The following is a 21,543-nucleotide window of genomic DNA, read 5'->3' on the forward strand; positions in this document are numbered from 1 at the left end:
ACTTTCCCTCCGTTTGGGGATCGTGATGGCACCTAGTCTTAAGAACTAGGTAAACCTAACAATTGCGGAATAACAACAATACATAATAACATCTAAAATTCTTCTGAAATAAATTCTTTATACAATGAACATCTTTCCAAAACCCGGTAGTACAAGTCATAAGCTCTATAGAGTTTTCGCTACAACTTCTAAACACAACCGTATGGAAATAGGTATAACAGTGTGAAAATAAAATAGGAATATGACTCCGAAGCCTGCGAACGCAGCAGCAGGTTTACCTTGAGTCTCCTCGGCAAGAATCCGCTCAGCTACTAACGATCAATACCTGGATCTGCACACAAAAAAATGTGCAGAAGTATAGTATGAGCACACCACATCGGTGCCCAGTAAGTATCAAGACTAACCTCGATGGAGTAGTGACGAGGAACAGTTAAGACACCCACTGGTCTAATAAGCAGAACAAGTATAAGTATTGAAAAAAAAACGAACATGATATCTATATAAAGACTAAGGGATATTGCTAAAAACACAGAAACTACAACAAGGAAAGAAAACAACAAGTAATAGTGGAAAACCATAATAAAGCTCATAAAAGTGAACAAAAAATACAACCCAAATTCGAAATCACAAATACAGTAAGGACAAGTCATAACTCAGCAACTACGACAGCCTTCACCTTGAGTCTTAACTAGCAAGCATCAATCAAATAATCAAACTCTTTTCAAGTGATAAAAATGGTTTGAAATATACTTCTTTCAAATAAGTGTTCTTTTTAAAAGAGTTTCTTTCAAAATAATGCTTTCAAATATAATCTTTTCAAAAAGATAATCCTTCGAATATAAGTCACCCTGTGACACCTCATCTCATAATCATACAATACGGGTCTCAATACCTGAACCCTAACACTTCGCATCATGTGCCCTCATCACACCTCATAATCATACTGACAACTCACGTGCCCAAAGAGCCATTCTCACATGGAAGGAAAATAACAAGGGGTGCGTCTATACTTAGAAATCTCAAAGAGCCTCCTACCCGATAAGGGTGATTACCCACGTGTATGCTTGTGCAAGTGTCCTAACATAGTTCGCACCAACTAGTAAGTATAAGGAATGGAACGGACAACAACTATAATGTTTACACAGGGATAGGATCAATGAAAACATCAGCTCAGAACACAATGATTTTAACAGGGGATATCCTAGGATATCGTCCCGTAGTCCCAAACGTAAATATGTGTGCTAGGGATCTCTTCTTATCCCGAGGATCTCTTGGTATCCTCAATATATGTACTAGGGATCTCTTGGTATCCCGAGGATCTCTTGGTATCCTCAATATATGTGCTGGGGATCTCTTGGTATCCCGCACTACAGCCAAAATCAATACATGTGCAGGGGAATTCTCCTGGGTGCAGTCCCGTAGTCCCAAAAGTAAACGTGCAGGGGATATCCCGGAATACCGATCCGTAGTCCCAAAGTAAACATGCAGGGGGGATCTCCCGGGATATCGTCCCGTAGTCCCAAAGTAAATACGCAACGCAACCAACAGAAATAACAGTCACAGCATAAAAAAAGCTCGTACATCACCACGATACATATAACAACAACAAAAATGACAATAATACAAGGCAAGACAAGTAATCAACTTAAGGACTGTAAATCACAAGGAAACGGTAGAACCAGCTCACAAGGAATAACCACAGAAAAGAATGCTGGCATAAAGGGAACAGTTCGACACGGGAAAACTAACGTATAGCGACGATCCCATTATATACAAGTCAATAACAAGGAAATAAACGCGAGTCAAGTAGTCCCAAATAAGGGCAAGTCAACAAAGATATAGGTTATCTAACTCCTTTTAAGGTTGGACAATTCTTAGGATATTCGACAATTCAATTAGGGAAAGATGATCTTTAGCTTCACTTAAGACTAAACAAAGTTTCAGGAAGGATGCTAATGATTCTCAAATAAGACAAACAACTACGAAAAGATAGCATGACAATAGGAGAGGCGAAATTCTTCAATTAAATCAAATAGGAGTCAGTTAAGCAATAAGAGTGAATCATGAAGCAGTTATTTCCAATCAAGCATGTAGATGTGAAACTAGTAAATAGGAAACTCAGTCGTGTCAAGAACACATTCATACACAGTGAATATAAGGATCTAATAACTCTAAAAGACCAATTTTTCACACATAAGTCTGAGCACGCACTCGTTACCTCGCGTACACGAACTACAGTCAACATAGAAGACTCAAATCCTAGGGGGGAAGTCCCCCACACAAGGTTAGGCAAGCTACTTACCTAAATCTAGCCAATTCAATACTCAATAAGCCTTAGAGCCAGAATTCTCACCTTCCATCTATTTCCAAAGACCCGATTCTAAATCCATACCCGGTATTAGTCTTGACACATCAAATCACATGAAATCACGAGGGTCCCGTCCTCAACCCTGAATCACAAGTATGGTACACATCAAACCAGCTGGAAACTCTCACTATATCAATTCCGTCACAATTTACAACAAGTGCTGGCTCCCACACTGATGGAGCATAAACATCATGGCTCCTGGTAAAAAATAGTCATAAATTACATCAAGCCTACCGAGAAGGACAACATAAATTTACTACTAGTCTCATAACGCTCAACAAGGACTAGAAACAGACATAGACACGGCTATTACTTGTAGAACCTCCCAATAGGGTAATCACATAAACAGAGTGCAAATCATGAAACACACCCATAAGTGGAGCAACAGATAGGGGAATTTACCCCGATAAGCAGAACTGAGATGAAATACGGATGGGGCTCCTCCATAACAAACCGAGAGCATACCTGAATGACATCATCTGGCACAGCAGCCTCAAGCCTACCATGTGAGACACATCAACAAGTCAGGCTTACCCCTCTTGGGCGCCCTCTACTCGCTTGAGTACCTCGTTATGGCACATCTGCCCGAAATCTAGGGAAATCTCTCACCATGCGGCTAGTATCTCCATACTCGAAGCAACCTCGCTGCTGGCGTGGCTGTACGAGTACTATGAGACCCATGAACACCTGAATCACTGTACGAAGCCTGAAGCGCAAACTGAACTAGCTGACCCACAAAACCTCTACTATGTCGCACCTTGCCTCCAAAATAAGGACCAGCAAATCTCTCCAACCTACGAGGCCTCCTCACCTCTCTGTACTATCTCTCTCCTGACCTCGTCTGCCCTACTGCTCCCGGTCCCGCATGCCCTCAATCGGTGAGCGATCCCTACCTCCTGCTAGAACAAAACTCCTGGCTCTAACTCTCGAGCCATGCTGAACCAGATATCATGCTTGAGCCCCTCAATGAATCTACGAGCTCGCTCTCTGACTGTAGCAACCAAGGCAGGCGCATGTCTAGCCAATCACTGAATCTGATGGCGTACTCTGATACTAACATAGTGCCCTGGCACAGCTGCTCAACTCCGCGCGTCATGCATCTCGAAGTGGCTAAGGCATAAGCTCTCTCAAAGCATCCCTGAAAACTGATCCCGTGTAAGTAAAGCTGCATTGGTCGATTACCCAACTCATATGTTCGCCACCACTGATAAGCCGCTCCGTCAAGCTGGAACGTAGTAAAAGCAACCCCACTCGTCTCTACAATACCCATAGTGCTGATAATACGATGGCACTCCTATATGAAACCCATTGTGCTCTCTTAAGCCAACCCGCTGAATGTTGGAGGGTTACATTTTCTTGAACCTTGCAAATCTAAGTTGCTCTCCCTCGGATGCTGGTGCCCTGACCATGGGCTGAACTGGAACCACCAATTATGCCGTCATGACACCTGGAACTTGACTAACAGAAACTCGCTACTCTGAGTGTGGTCTAGCTGCGACACATACTCCTCGTCGGCCTCTGCCTCTGTCTCTAGCGATACCTGTTCCGGAAGCATCATCATCGATAACCGCAGCTCGTGTCCTCACCGTCGGTGAGAGAATGGAAGGATAAAAGTTCAACTCCAAGATCAATAAGCTCGCACGATAAGAATGAAGGAAGTGAGATTGTCCTAATAGTTCCGTAGCCTCTCGAAGATAAGTACAGACATCTCCGTACCGATCCGCAAGACTCTACTAAATTCACTTATGACTCGTAGCACCTATGAACCTAGAGCTTTGATACCAACATGTCACGACCCAACTTTCCCTCCGTTTGGGGATCGTGATGGCACCTAGTCTTAAGAACTAGGTAAGCCTAACAATAGCGGAATAACAACAATACATAATAACATCTAAAATTCTTCTAAAATAAATCCTTTAAACAATGAACATCTTCCCAAAACCCGGTATACAAGTCATAAGCTCTATAGAGTTTTCGCTACAACTTCTAAATACAACCGTATGGAAATAGGTATAACAGTGTGAAAATAAAATAGGAAGGTGACTCTGAAGCCTGCGAACGCAGCAGCAGGTTTACCTTGAGTCTCCTCGGCAAGAATTCGCTTAGCTACTAACGATCAATACCTGGATCTGCACAAAAAAAATGTGCAGAAGTGTAGTATAAGCACACCACAGCGGTGCCGAGTAAGTAGCTTGCCTAACCTTGTGTGGAGGACTTCCCCCCTAGGATTTGAGTCTTCTATGTTGACCGTAGTTCGTGTACGCGAGGTAACGAGTGCGTGCTCAGACTTATCTGTGAAAAATTGGTAGAGTTATTAGATCCTTATATTCACTGTGTATGAATGTGTTCTTGACATGACTGAGTTTCTTATTTACTAGTTTCACATCTACATGCTTGATTGGAAATAATTGCTTCATGATTCACTCTTATTGCTTAACTGACTCCTATTTGATTTAATTGAAGAATTTCGCCTCTCCTATTGTCATGCTATCTTTTTGTAGCTGTTTGTCTTATTTGAGAATCATTAGCATCCTTCCTGAAACTTTGTTTAGTCTTAAGTGAAGCTAAAGATCATCTTTCCCTAATTGAATTGTCGAATATCCTCGGAATTGTCCAACCTTAAAAGGAGTTAGATAACCTATATCTTTGTTGACTTGCCCTTATTTGGGACTACTTGACTCGCGTTTATTTCCTTGTTATTAACTTGTATATTGTGGGATCGTCGCTATACGTTAGTTTTCCAGTGTTGAACTGTTCCCTTATGCCAGCATTCTTTTCTGTGGTTATTCTTTGTGAGCTGGTTCTACCGTTTCCTTGTGATTTACAGTCCTTAAGTTGATTACTTGTCTTGCCTTGTATTATTGTCATTTTTGTTGTTGGTATATGTATTGTGGTGATATACGAGCTTTTTGTTGTGCTGTGACTGTTATTTCTATTGGTTGCACTGCGTATTTACTTTGGGACTACGGGACGATATCCCGGGAGATCCCCCCTGCATGTTTACTTTGGGACTACGGATCAGTATTCCGGGAGATCCCCCTGCACGTTTACTTTTGGGACTACGAAACTGCACCCGGGAGATTCCCTGCACATGTATTGATTTTGGCTGTAGTGCGGGATACCAAGAGATCCCCAGCACATATAATGAGGATACCAAGAGATCCTCGGGATACCAAGAGATCCCTAGCACATATATTGAGGATACCAAGAGACCCTCGCGATACCAAGAGATCCCCGGCACTTATATTCATGATACCAAGAGATCCTCCAGATACCAAGAGATCCCTAGTACATATATTGAGGATACCAAGAGATCCTCGGGATACCAAGAGATACCTAGCACACATATTTACGTTTTGGACTACGGGACGATATCCTGGGAGATCCCCTATTAAAATCATTGTGTTCTGAGCTGATGTTTTCATTGATCCTATACCTGTGTAAACATTATAGGTGCTGTCCGATCCAATCCTTATACTTACTAGTTGGTGCGAACTATGTTAGGACACTTGCACAAGCATACACATGGGTAATCACCCTTATCGGGTAGGAGGCTCTTTGAGATTTCTGAGTATAGACGCACCCCTTGTTATTTTCCTTCCATGTGAGAATGGCTCTTTGGGCACGTGAGTTGTCAGTATGATTATGAGGTGTCATGAGGGCACATGATGCCAAGTGTTAGGGTTCAGGTATTAAGACCCGTATTGTATGATTATGAGATGAGATGTCACAGGGTGACTTATATTCGAAGGATTATCTTTTTGAAAAGATTATATTTGAAAGCATTATTTTGAAAGAAACTCTTTTGAAAAGAACACTTATTTGAAGGAAGTATACTTCAAACCATTTTTATCACTTGAAAAGAGTTTGATTATTTGATTGATGCTTGCTGGTTAAGACTCAAGGTGAAGGCTGCCGTAGTTGCTGAGTTATGACTTGTCCTTACTGTATTGTGATTTCGAATTTGGGTTGTATTTTTTGTTCACTTTTATGAGCTTTATTATGGTTTTCCACTATTACTTGCTGTTTCCTTTCCTTATTGTAGTTTCTATGTTGTTAGCAATATCGCTTAGTCTTTATATAGATATCATGTTCGTTTTTTTTCAATACTTATACTTGTTCTGCTTATTAGTCCAGTGGGTGTCTTGACTGTTCCTTGTCACTACTCCACCGAGGTTAGTCTCGATACTTACTGGGCACCGATGTGGTGTGCTCATACTACACTTCTGCATATTTTTTTTTGTGCAGATCCAGGTATTGATCGTTAGTAGCTGAGCGGATTCTTGCCGAGGAGACTCAAGGTAAACCTGCTGCTGCGTTCGCAGGCTTTGGAGTCACCTTCCTATTTTATTTTCACACTGTTATACCTATTTCCATACGGTTGTGTTTAGAAGTTGTAGCGAAAACTCTATAGAGCTTATGACTTGTACTACCGGGTTTTGGGAAGATGTTCATTGTATAAAGGATTTATTTTAGAAGAATTTTAGATGTTATTATGTATTGTTGTTATTCCGCAATTGTTAGGCTTACCTAGTTCTTAAGACTAGGTGCCATCACGATACCCAAACGGAGGGAAAGTTGGGTCGTGACAGTGATGGTGGCATTAGAAATGTTGAAGAATGGTTTTGAGCCTAGTCGAGGACTTGGAGCAAGGTTGCATGGAATAGTGGAGTCAATTCCATTACCAGGGCAGAGCAACACTTTTGGTCGAAGAAAGGTGAAATTGTCCTGCCACAGCCTATCCCGCTGCTAAGCCAGTCATTCCCCAAGACAGTTACTATTCATGAGCTAGATGAAGATGTTGAAGACGACCTCGTTGAAGGAGTTAAGAACTTATTCATTGCTGATTGCAATGTGATTCAGAAAGATTGCACTGAGACGCCAACTATTTGGGATGCCGCACCTGGAGATGCTTTGAACAATTGGGCTTGTACCCCATCCCCGGTTCGCCGGGAGTCTTGGTAGATGGATTGAATTAGTACTTTCTTAACAATATGATTCAAAATTGAGGCCTGAATCGTGTTTATGATTTTTATGTTGTTTGCCTCGATATTTTGGAAGCTTAAATGCAAAATCTGAATCAACTTTTTCGTTTTACATTTAATTTTTTGTCTTTATTAATTTTCTTTCTTTATTTTTTATTTTTCAGCAAACAATTTAATAAAAATGCCGACACCGTGAATGTGACATGCAATGAAACAAGTGAACAAAATAACAAGCAAGATCTTGAAGAATATGAAGAAGATATGCCGCCTGCAGAATTAACTAAAGAACTTTAGCAGTTTGAGAACAAGTCAAAACCAAATTTGGATGAAACAGAGCCTATAAATTTGGGGGATTCGGAATCTATAAAAGAAACAAGAATTAGTGTCCATTTTACACCATCAGAAAAGAAGAAATATGTGGATCTTTTGAGGCAATACGTCAATGTGTTCGCTTGGTTGTATGATGACATGCCTGGTTTAAGCACTAATATTGTTTCTCATAAGTTTCCAACGGATCCATCTTGTCCCCCGGTAAAGCAAAAAAAACAAGGAAATTCAAAACAGACTTAAGTTTGAAGATCAAAGAAGAAGTCTCCAAGCAATTTAAGGCAAATGTCATCCGAGCCACGAAGTACCCCACCTGGTTGGCCAACATAGTACCAGTACCAAAGAAGGACGGGAAGATCAGAATATGTGTGGATTATCGGGATCTCAACAAGGCTAGTCCAAAAGATGATTTCCCTCTCCCAAATATTCACATACTCATTGATAATTGTGCAAAGCATGAGCTGCAGTCATTTGTTGATTGTTTTTCCGGCTACCACCAGATTTTGATGAATGAAGATGATGCTGAGAAAATAGCATTTATCACACCTTGGGGAGTGTATTGTTATCGGGTGATGCCTTTTGGACTCAAGAATGCAGGTGCTACATACATGAGAGCTATGACAACTATTTTGCATGACATGATCCATAAAGAGATTGAGGTCTATGTGGACGATGTCATCATCAAGTCACGGAAGAGTTCTGATCACTTGGTAAACCTAAAGAAGTTCTTTGATAGGTTGCGGCGATACAATTTGAAGCTGAATCCCGCAAAGTGTGCATTTGGAGTTCCAGCTGGAAAATTATTAGGTTTCATTGTCAGTAGACGGGGCATAGAGCTGGATCCTTCAAAGATAAAGGCTATCCAAGACCTGCTGTCACACCTCCTTTTTTACACACCTACCCCGAAGGATAAATGTATAAAGGAGTTTTCCCATTTAAAGTGATATTATTCGAAATGGGATTATTTATTTATTTTTAGAGTCGCCACTCGGGAAAGGATGGGCTTTTGGTGTCCCGAGTCACCGGTTTAATTTAAATCCCAAATCGAGGAAAAATTTCGACTTCCCAATTGGAGTCTGCGAACCAGAAATTCTGTGTAAGGAATTCTGTTGACCCGAGGGAAGGTGTTAGGCACCCCCGGATCCCGTGGTTCTAGCACGGTCGCTTAAATCATCATAAATGGCTAAAATCTGATTTTTACTACAAGTTCCAACCTATAGTGCAATTTTAAGAATTATTCAACCGCTTTTAATTAGTTTTTTATGAAAGTGAACGCCGTCTAAGAGCGTGTTTTTGGATCACGTCACATGAAATGCGCCCGGATCCTCGACACCTCTTATTCAACGTTTTGGGATTTGGATTTGGGCCGCATGAAATGCACACCCGTATTTAAGAAAGTAAATTATTAAAAGCGCGCCTAAAGTGGCTAGTGTCTTATTAACTTTGCGGGAAGCCATGAAAATTCGCTAAATGGCATGTCCCAAATTTCTAAAATATTTTTAATAAAGCTTTTAATGGGGCCCCCGCAATTTATGCATTTTTATTCGGCGAGGCTCGTCCCACTTTTATTTAAAGGCCAATCCTAAAGTGACCTATGATTTTCTATTTAATTTGTTTCTACAAGGGCCTAATTAATTTGCATTTATAAATTCAGGCCTCGAGTTCAAGTCCGAATTCAAACAAAAGGGAGGACCCTCTTAATTTGAACCCGCTACCTAACTCGAACACTTGAATTTATATCGCAAATTAATCCCCATATTCCTAATATAATTTTTAAAAGGTTTTGACTTATAACAATTGTTTGGGCCTTAGAGGTTTGGCCCAGTTCTGATGGGTGAAGCTGTCCAGACGTGGACCAGTATGTGCAACAATAAACATGAATCAGGAAACAATTGATAACAGATTCAATGTTCAATATAAACAGCCTATAATCATAATTCCAACTGACAAAGCAATTTAGTACTCAAATTACTTAAGTATTTTCCTTGACTTCTATGTTATAGCTCTAAATGATTGCTCCTACTGAAGCGAGTCAGTTTGCCATTTCAACATTTACAATGATTACGTGGATCAACTCGTGTTAAAAGTTCAAAACCTGATTTTTACACTTGTGAACAACCCAAATCAGATTTCGTACCCGTAAACTAGCAAATGCAGATCAGTTCATGCTTCTGCAGTTGTTAACTACATATGGAGAATTAACATCAGTTTTTATGTTTTTGTTGTCATCAACGTTCAACTAATCGTTAAATGAAATTACACTAGCTTAACGAATGTCAACAGTCCGATACAAATTAAATAGTTCAAATCACTTAGAACTAATCCTAATTAAACAGTCCATGGTATAATACAAACAAGCAAACTAAAGCCAATAACTACACATCATTTAACCGACTACAATTATAGGCATCCAAGTGAGCACAGATCTGGAATACGATTTCATTTTATTCCAATTTGAGGCTACATCAGTGTGAATTCAAGCGTGTACCTGAGATTGCAATGAGATAGAAGAGAGGAAGATGATCAGCAGCAGTAGATGATAGTGCAAAACTTCAACAGAAGACAGCTAAATCACAACCAAAATCCAGGACTGACTCGATCAAAATGCTACCAGTGGATAACCAAAAACCAAACCCCAATCAAACCCAAGCAAACTCGAAAATGAACCCAATAACACCTCGGAACTTTCGGCCAGCAAAACACAAACAATTCTTCAATCAAATAACAAGAACTTGAAACCAAAAACGAGAAGCTCTAATGTAACAGTATTGTTTTTTTTTTTAGTTTTTGTTGCTTTTTTGAATTTTTTGGAGAAGATTCAGACCTAAAGGAACTTGGATTTAAAATTCAAATTACAGATCTGTGAAGCTTTGAGAGTATTTTTTAGGGGAATTTTTTGAGGCTCAAAAACTCTTGGAATTTTCAGAGGGTCTAAAACTTGTTAAACAAGGCAATGGGTGTGCCTTTTATAGGCAAAACCTAAGGCTTCCTTTAGATTTTTAGTTTTCTTTTTAGTCCTTCTCATTTTCAGCTTTTAGTCCCTTATTTTTAAACTTGTTACCCAAGTAACAACACCTATTTTATTGAAAACTATACTAAAGTCTATTCTAGAAGGTTCTGTACTTGTTACAATCCCTATTCTATCCTTACCCCCCTTTAAAAATTACCAAATCTGATGAAAGTACCCTTTTCCCATGTCTAAACTACCCTTGAAATATCCTGAAATTACTACCCAAACCCAAAGATTTTAGTCCTCTTTCTACCCTAATTGAATCCATTTGCTGTGGCCAAATTCATCTAATTAACAACTAATTGAACTTGGCATTACACTGAAGTATTGTTAACAACAATCACTGATTAACCAAAAGAAATGCTAAAACATTAAAGCTGAAACAAACAATACACACAAGATTTATTGAAACTGATCAAAAGAAAATAGGCTAATAACCAAGTTATTGGATTATCAAATCAGCCACGACTGTTAACTTCACTAAACGGAGGCAGAAATGCTAGTCCCTATGTCAAACTACACTAATTCGACTGAACCTGTCAAGTCTCTAACAAAATTAAACCAAGTCATAAACATGCATTCCCTAATCAAAATAAATGGAAAATAATTAAACCAGATGGAGGATCAAAACGAAACAAACGTTTAACAGGTGAAGAGAAACAAGCTATACAATTAATAGTTATCCGATTTTAGAAACAGTGACTATAGACCTAATCTAGAGCCTAACACACTAATTGTAAACTAATCTAATCTTAATCAACGCAAAAAAAATCAAACACAAAAGGAAGAGGACTCATCTGTACAACTCCCAAAGTCGCATAGCTCTTTAGATTCAAAATTCGACTACTTCTGGTGAGATTTGAACGCTAATGATGACAAATTCCTCATGAGGGAAGTGAAGAGGTCACGTGGTATTAATTTGGTGGGGTTTGGAGAATTTAGGGTTTTGACCGGATTTTCGATCGGATATTTGAGCAATTCCGGCCATGTTCGAGACAAGTGGTTATGGGGGTTGGGTAGAGGAGGTCAAGGCGGTCCCATGGTGTTAATTTGGGACCGTTTGGCATAACCGGCGACTTGGCCGGAAAACTTCGAACGGATATTTGACGAGTTCTGGTAAGATTTGGGGGCAACGGACAGTGGATTCAGGTAAAGGAAGGGAAGGGGAATTTGGGGTGTAATTTTGGTGGTCATCGGAGCATCGCCGCTGGCTGCGATGATTTCCGGCCGACGGCGGACGGTGGGGGGACGGTGGCAGACGGTGGGGCTAGGGCGGAGGAGGGTGGTGGTAACGCCGGCGTTACAGGGGAGGTACGAGGAAGATGAAACAATGTTTTAGATTTTGGGTTAATTTTCGGACAGTTTTATGGGATGGTTTGGGTTCGATGAGGGCCGATAGGATCATGGGGAAGTGGACGGGCGAGGATTGAGTGACGCCAAACGGACGTCGTTTTGCCATGGGGGGGGGGGGGAACTGGACCGGATTGATGATTTGGGCTGGTCTGGCAAAAACTTGGGGCATTGGGCTGGGATTAATTTGACAGTGGCCCAATCTTGGTGGCCTGATTTTTCTTTTATTTAAGCTCAAGTCAATTTCATTTTATTTCTTTTGATTTTTGTTCATTTATATATTTTTTGAAATTTGTTAAATGCAAAATTAAAAGTAAAAACCCCAAATTAACTCCAAGATTACACTAATTCCTAATTCAAAAGTAAAATAAGACAAATTAAGAGTATAAATGCAAAAGAACAATTTTTGTTATTTTCTTCTTTACTAATTAATTCTAAAATGTGAAATTAGAACCTAAAACAAATGCGGAATGTATTTTTATATTTTTCATATGAATTAAAATGCACAAATAAAAATGCAACAATTACCAAAGAACGCCACAAAATTCACAAGAATTTATAAAATACTAGAAAAATTATTTTGTTTGAAATTTTGGGAATTATTGCTTAGGGCAAAAATCACGTGCTCACACCTGCCACCTCCAAAGAATCGGAAGGACGTGATGAGCTTCCTTGGTCGCTTCAACTACATCAGTCTCTTCATAGCCCAATCAACAGTGATTTGTGAGCCGGTATTCAAGATGCCGAGGAAAGATGCCACTACCAAATGGACAGAGGAATGTCAACGAGCTTTTGATAGGATCAAGGAATATTTATCTAACCCACCGGTGTTGGTACCTCCGGAACTTGGAAGGCCGCTGTTGTTATACATATCTGTATCAGATAATGCATTTGGATGTGTTTTGGGGCAACATGATGAAACTGGGAGGAAGGAGCAAGCCATATACTACTTGAGCAAGAAGTTCACACCGTATGAAGCACGGTATACTTTGTTGGAACGCACCTGCTGTGCCTTAACTTGGGTTGCACAAAAGTTGAGGCATTACTTGTCAGCATACACCACTTACCTCATTTCCAGGATGCCCGCTCAAGTACATCTTTCAGAAACCTATGCCTATAGGGAAGCTAGCGAAGTGGCAGATTTTGCTAAGTGAGTTTGACATCGTGTATGTTACTCAGAAGGCCGTCAAAGGACAAGCTTTAGCTGACCACCTTGCAGAAAATCCTGTGGATGAAGAATACAAGCCACTTAGGACGTACTTCCCAGATGAAGAAGTATTATTCGCCGGAGAAGACATTTCAGAAGCATATTCTGGTTGGAGAATGTTCTTTGACGGAGCCACAAACTTCAAAGGAGTCGGAGTTGGAGCAGTACTAGTTTCAGAATCTGGACAACATTATCCAATCTCAGCGAAACTTCGGTTTCTGTGCACTAACAACATGGTAGAATATGAGGCTCGTATACTTGGGCTCAGAATGGCCGTTGACATGAACATCCAAGAGTTATTGGTCATAGGTGATTCAGACTTGCTGATTCATCAATTACAAGGCGAATGAAATACAAAGAACACAAAACTCCTACCATATTTACATTCTGTGAAGGAGTTGTGTAAGAAGTTTATCAAAGTGGACTTCAAGCATGTTCCAAGAGTTCAAAATGAGTTCGCAGATGCTTTAGCAACTTTGTCTTCCATGATTCAACATCCAAACAAGAACTACATAGACCCTATCAAGGTGAATGTGCAAGATCAACCAGCTTATTGTTTCGATGTGGATGAAGAGCCAGGCGGAGAATCATGTTACTGTGACATTAATAGGTATCTCAAGACAAGGGATTACCCTGAAGGAGCAACCAGTACCCAGAAGCGAACGCTTAGGAGATTGGCAAATCACTTTTTCCTAAACAGCAAAATCCTATATAGGAGGACCCCAAATTTAGGGCTGTTGAGGTGTGTAGATGCCAGAGAAGCAACCAAGCTGATTGAAGAGATACATGCGGGAACATGTGGGCCTAACATGAATGGTTTTACTTTGGCAAAGAAAATTCTGCGAGCAGGTTACTTTTGGATGACCATGGAAACAGATTGCATTCATTTTGTACAAAAAATATCATCAGTGCCAGATTCACGGTGATCTGATTCAAGTTCCATCGAATGAACTCAATGTGACGAGTTCTCCTTGGGGCATGGATGTCATTGCCCCTATTGAGCCCGCCACATCGAATGGGCATAGATTTATCTTGGTAGCTATTGATTATTTTACAAAGTGGGTAGAAGCCTCTTCTTACAAGTCAGTTACAAAAAAGGTGGTAGCAGATTTTGTCCGCAACAACATCGTTCGCCGATTTGGAATTCTTGAGTCAATCATTACAGATAATGGAGCCAATCTCAATAGCGACTTGATGCAAGAAATATGTGACAAGTTCAATATTACTCACCAAAATTCCACTCCCTACCGACCTCAGATGAATAGAGTCGTTGAAGCAACCAACAAGAACATAAAGAAGATATTGCGGAAGTGTCACGACCCGAATTTTCCACCTTCGGGACCGTGATGGCGCCTAACATTGCACTCGCTAGGAAAGCCAACGTTACAGAATATTACACCATTTTATAATTAAAATTTAATAAGAACTAAATCAGCGGAAATAAAAGCGAAAGTACATGATTTAACTAATTACTTTTATACTAATAACAAAAATGGAAGTAAATACCACCCAGAAACTGGTGTTACAACTCACGAACAGTCTACGAATACTACAAGTATTTGTTTGAAAGAAAAATATACATCTATCTCGGAGAAAAGTAAAACAGAAATGAAGTAAAGATAGGAGGTTACGCCAGGGCCTGCGGACGCCTGCAGGACTACCTTGGGGCTCCTAAATGCAGTAATAGCAACCAACCTCTCGATCACCCACTAGCTCCGAAATCTGCACAGAAAGTGCAGAGTGCAGTATCGGTACAACCAACCCCATGTACTAGTAAGTGCCGAGCCTAACCTCGACGAAGTAGTGACGAGGCTACGGCGGGGCATAACAATATATATAACCTGCAATAGTTTATACTAAAACAGAAAGGAAGTACAAAATGAAATAAGACAGTAACTTGCATTAAATGAATACGAAATCCGGTTGTTCTACCAATACTCAGCTATAACCAATCCTTAAGGGAGTTTCAACACTACAATTATGAACCTCAACAGAATATGAATACATAAACAACAAATGATGTAGCGCGCATCCCGATCCAACCATATAATCAATAACAGTACACATATTCACCCCTATTACTCCTTGTTCCGGTGTGCAACCCGATCCCACCAGTCCACCCTTATTACTCCTCAATATATCACCTTATTCCTCCTATTGCAGCGTGCAACCCGATCCCACATGTCCACCCTTATTACTCCTTGTTGCGGCGTGTAACCCGATCCCACCAGACAATCACATTCACCCTTATTCCTCCTGTTGCGGCGTGCAACCCGATCCCAATATACATATCAACACCAATCACAAAATAAAGACAAGTGTTTCACAAGTTAACTCAAATCCTCCACAACACTTACACCTCAAACCAACACAAGGGAATACCACTACAATTATGAAACTTCACCAATTTAAACTACACAGCGAGACCAACCAAAGTGTACCATGAAGCACCAATAAACCAACAGTGAGATATAATGGAACTATGGAACAATTAACAACACCAATAGAGAAATAACATTTAACAAGAAGCAATTAGGCATGGAAGCATTAATAAGCAAGTAGCAATTAAGACATGAGAGCAATATATAGGGAAACGGGGAAAGGGAACATGCTAAAAAGGTAATTCGGCAACGCATAGGTGCTCGTCACCACACCTATACGCCGCACACATGGTATCTCACATAGCAAGCAAGTCGGGGATCCCTAATCCCTCAAGTCAAAGTTAGACCAAACACTTACCTCAAGCCAACGGGTAATTCACAGCTCAAATACCACTTTACCTCTTGATTCCACTACCAATCCACTCGTATCTAGTCATATTTAACTTAATAACATCAATAAACGCTAAAGAAACCAATTCCAATGCATAATTATAGATTTCCCAACATTTTCCCCAAAAAGTCAAAAAACCGACCCCCGACCCGCTTGGTCAAAACTCGAAGTTCAGACCGAAATCCGATTACCCATTCATCCCCGAGACCGGATATGCAATTGGTTTTGGAATCCAACCTCAATTTGAGGTCTAAATCTCCAAAATTTCGAAATTCCTAAATTCTACCCAAAAACACTCAATTCCCCATGGAAATTCCTAGATTTTGTGATGAAATCTTGCAAAAAGATGAAATAAATTTAAAGAAATGAGTTAGGAATTATTTACCTATGATTTGGGGAAGAACTACTCTCTAGAAAATCTCCTCTTGAAGCTTAGGGTTTGAAAATTTGAGAAATGATTTGAAAATCCCGTCTAAGACCCTTTTACTCAGCTGCAGATGTCGCATTTGTGACCTAAGCTTCGCATCGCAAATGCGAGGAAGGTATCGCAAATGCGAACCCCTCACATTTCTGCTGCCTTCGCAAATGTGAAGGACGGTTCGCAAATGCGAACATGATTCTCCGCAAATACGACTAAATGATCGCATTTGCAACCAGTACCCCTCCCAGCTTTACTTCGCAATGTGAAGGTTTCTTCGCAATTGCGAAGACTGTTGGCCCAGCTACTTTTCGCATTTGTGATGAGTGGCTCGCAATTGCAACATTGTCAGGCTTCGCAAATGCGAACTCTGGTCTCGCAATTGCGAGATCAGAGGCCAACACCAGAACTGGAATACCTGCAATATTTTTCCAAGTCCAAAACACTCCGAAGCCTATCCAAAACTCACCCGAGCCCTCGGGGCTCCAAACCAAACATGCACACAAGTCTAAAAACATCATACAGACTTGCTCGTGCGATAAAGTCGCCAAAATAATATCTTAAACAACGAGTTTAACACCAAAACTCATGAAATCCTTAAGAAGATTTGAATTTTTTATTTTCACAACCGAACGCCCGAATCACGTCAAATCAGTCCCGTTTCTCACCAAATGTCACGACCTGGATTTTCCACCATCGGGAGTCGTGATGGCGCCTACTATCGGAGCTAGGAAAGCCAAACCTTTTAAAACATTCCCTGATTTCACCTCAACAAGAACAATATAAATATAACGAGTCATTTAAATTAAAGCGGAAGTTTAACATTTCTCTACCCATGACTGGTGTCGCTATCTCACGAACTACTAAAGAGTGCTACAAACAAGTCTGAATAGAAATACTGTCTCGGTACAATGAAAACAAACTGAAAACATAGAAAGGGACTCCGGCCTGCGAACGCCAGCTAGGCTACCTCGTAAGTCCCTGGACTGAAGTCAGCTCGCGATCAATATCCTACTGCTGTGGTCCAAAAGCTGCTCCGGTACCGTGATCTGTGCAAAAGAGCACAGAAGTGTAGCATCAGCACAACCGACCCCATGTGCTGGTAAGTGCCTGGCCTAACCCCGGTGAAGTAGTGACGAGGCTAGACAGGACTATCAAACCAACCTGTGCAGTTCAATATATATATATATATGCAATAAAAGGAAAGAACAAAGAAGTTAAACAGTTAAGAGGGAGGGGAGCATACTATGGGGGAAATATAGTCCGGATATAAAGTCAACAATTTAAGTAAGCAACAGGGCAATAACAATAATCAATTAGAGCAGGAAAGTCAACAATTACACGGCATCAACCTTCGTGCTTTTACCCTCATCCTCGCCAAAAGTAATCAAGTAAAGTGCACAGCATCAACCTTCGTGCTTTCCCTCTCATACTCTCAAATCATGGCACGGAATGACCCTTCGTGCAAATATAATCAAAACATGGCACGGAATGACCCTTCGTGCAAATATAATCAAAACATGGCACGGAATGACCCTTCGTGCAAATATAATCAAAACATGACACGGAATGACACTTCGTGCATTATCACTCTTCCTTACCCAAACAGTAATCACAACCAAACGGGGCGAGGGGATAAACAAATAATAAGAAATGTCCCGGCAAGGGAATTACACAATTAACAGCTAAATCCCGACAAGGGAGCAACAACAATACTTTCACATCCCGGCAAGGGTGATAATCAATATACTCAAACCATCCCGGCAAGGGATTAATCATATCTCTTTCTATTTCTTTCATTTCTTACTCAATAGTCTTTTTATCGTTCGAGCCAACGCTCCAAAGAATTTACAATTCATAATTAGTCCTCATACTCTTCACATTGCATAGAATTCATCATTAACATGGAAGAGTCATAACAATATCAGGATAAGTACATACAAAGACCCACGGTCATGCTAGACACCGGTGTATAGATACTCGTCACCATGCCTATACACCGTACTCAACATTTAGCAATTAGCAACACTCCAATCCTATTCCCTCAAGCCAAAGTTAGATCAAACACTTACCTCAAATGCTCCAAAATCAACTCAAGCCTCTAGTATAGCTTTACCCNAGATACTCGTCACCATGCCTATACACCGTACTCGATCATTTAGCAATTAGCAAATAATAACACTCTAATCCTATTCCTTCAAGCCAAAGTTAGATCAAACACTTACCTCGGTCCAAAGAATAGCAATCAATCCTCAAATACCGCCTTTCCTCTACAATCCGACTCCGAAACAATGATATCTAGGCATAATTAATTCAATAATATCAATAAAGACTCAATGGCAACATCCCATAGCCTAGATATGAATTTCCTAGCATTCTTCCAAAAATACCAAAATTCAACCCCGGGCCCACATGGTCCAAACACGAGGCTCGGACCAAAACCCAATCACCCATAACCCCACGAGTTCAAATATATAATTTGTTTTAAGATTCGACCCCAAATTGAGGTTGAATCACCCAAAATTCTCAAAAACCTAACTCTACCCAAAACCCTTAATTTCTACTTTGATTTCATGATTTAGGTCTAGGATTTCAGTAATTAATGAATAAGAGTGAAGGAATTAGGTGGGAAATTACTTACCCAAAGACTTTGGTGAAGAAGAGCTTCAAAAATCGCCCCTAGAGCTTGGAGAAGACAAGTTTTATGAAGAAATAGGAATAATCCCGTAATGGGTCTGTTTTGAGCTTTTAAAATTAACCAGGCAAAAATGCCCTATGCGATCGCGGAGAAGGCATTGCGATCGCATAGGGTAAAGGGAAATAAATCATCTCGATCGCATAAGTCATTCTGCGAACGCATAGAGGAAAAGCATAGGCAGTCCAGGTTTGGACTTTAACGAAGTGCGAACGCGGAGTATCAATTGCGTTCGCATTGAAGGAGCTAGCAAACCTATGCGATCGCGGAAGAGTTTGTACGATCGCATAGAACAAATGTGGGCACATGGAAGGCTACACTATGCGATCGCGAAGCAACCTATGCGATCGCATAGAACTAAATACCAGAACACCAGAACTGAGTTTTCTGCAATTTTCACTAAGTTCAAAACACCCCGAACCACCTCCGAATCACTCCCGAGCCCTCGGGGCTCCTTACCAAACACATACACTAACTCAACAACATCCTATGAACTCAACCGTGCGATCAAATCGCCAAAATAACATTAAATCAATGAATCAAACCTCAAATTCCTCATTTTTCATTCTAACTTCATAAACTTCAAACTTTAGATATTTAGGTCCGAAACACGTCAAATGACGTCCGATTTCGACCAAACTTTACAGAAAGCGCTTAACACATATTTAAGACCTGTTCCGGGCGTCAGAACCAAAATACGAGCCCGATACCATAGTCTTTTAATCAATTTTTATTTCCATTTTCCTTAATAATTCCAGAAAAACAATTTCACAGAAAAATTCTTTTCCTCGGGTTCTAGACCTCGGATTTCGACTCCGGGCACATGCCCGAGTCCCATATTTTTCTACGGACCCTCCGGGACCGTCAATTCACTGGTCCGGGTCCGTTTACCAAAAATATTGACCGAAGTCAACTTTAATCATTTTAAAGCCACATTTTGAAATTTTTCACAGAATTTAACATATAGTCTTTCCGGCTACGCGCCCGGACTGCACGCGCAAATCGAGGCAACTAAAGGTGAGGTTTTCACGGCCTCGGAAGCACGGAAAAAGAGAAATCCGGTGATGACCCTTTGGGTCGTCACACCAAATTTCACAAACATGACTTAAATACCATATTAAACCTGTACCGGGCTTTAGAACCAAAATACGGGCCCGATACCAACAATATCAAACATTATTCAATTTCCAAAAACCATTACATTTTTCAGTTAACAATTTTCTTTAAAAATTTATTTCTTGGGCTAGGGACCTCGGAATTCAATTCCGGGCATACGCTCAATTCCCATATTTTATTATGGACCCTCCGGGACCGTCGGAACACGGGTCCGGGTCCGTTTACCCAAAACGTTGACCAAAGTCAACAAAAATTATCTTTTAAGCCAAAAATCGTCTTTTCTTAAATTTTTCACATAAAAGCTTTCCGGATACGTGCCCGGACTGCGCACTCGAGGAGAAAGAAAATGAGGTTTTCAAACGGAAACGGATTCTAAAACAAAAGATGACCCTTTGGGTCATCATAGGAAGATGATTGATAACTACAGGCATTGGCACGAGAAGCTACCATTTGCTCTCCTTAGATATCGCACTACAGTCAGAACATCAACTGGGGCAACGCCTTATCTTCTGGTCTATGGAACTGAAGCTGTATTACCCGTGGAAGTTGAAATACCATCTTTGAGGGTCATCCAGGAAGCCAAGCTGAGCAATGCAGAATGGGTGAAGAATCGGTACGAACAACTAATGCTTATTGACGAGAAGATAATGAATGTAGTTTCCCATGGTCAACTCTATCAAAACAGGATGGCTAGAGCCTTCAACAAGAAAGTGAAATCACGGCAGTTCAAACCAGGGCAATTGGTTTTGAAGCGCATATTCCCGCACCAAAATGAAGGTAAAGGAAAGTTTGCACCAAATTGGCAAGGTCCGTACATGGTGCATCGAGTATTGACTGGAGGAGCACTGATTCTAGCAGAAATGGATGGTGAAGTGTGGCCCAAGCCCATCAACACAGATGCAGTCAAGAGATACCACATCTAGAGGCATATCTAGCAACCTCTTTCTTTTCTATGTAATGCTTCTTAATGTACATGAACTACGTTTGACCTGATTCCCTTTTAAGAGGGGATACGTAGGCAGTCCTGTGGGTTCGGTCTCATTATAATAATATTCATTATTTCCCCCCAAGTTGGATACTGGGGCATTTTTGAAGGCGTCGTCATGAGGAGGCATTAGTCATCGACAAAGGATGGTCAAGCAAGACGAATGACAGAGTTTCAGATGAGAGCGTTCACTTTGTTTCACAAGCATGTCACAATGTAGAGTTCGGAAACAACTTCATTTTTTTTAAATTATATATCTATGCATATTTATTTATTAAAAATCAATTTTTCATCAAAAATTTCTTAACTA

General features: G+C 40.5%; 1 protein-coding gene across 1 annotated transcript; it reads left to right on the forward strand.

The window, feature by feature from the left end:
- On the forward strand, nt 6,963-21,171 carry LOC109235872. The gene is made up of 8 exons (XM_019402121.1): nt 6,963-7,085; nt 7,232-7,298; nt 7,858-8,390; nt 11,840-11,951; nt 13,119-13,549; nt 13,643-14,074; nt 14,157-14,461; nt 20,655-21,171. Exons 1-8 carry the CDS (start codon nt 6,963-6,965, stop codon nt 21,169-21,171), a joined length of 2,520 nt encoding a protein of 839 aa, XP_019257666.1.

This window comes from Nicotiana attenuata, chromosome 12 (genome assembly GCF_001879085.1).
Source record: "Nicotiana attenuata strain UT chromosome 12, NIATTr2, whole genome shotgun sequence".
Lineage (NCBI taxonomy): Eukaryota > Viridiplantae > Streptophyta > Magnoliopsida > Solanales > Solanaceae > Nicotiana > Nicotiana attenuata.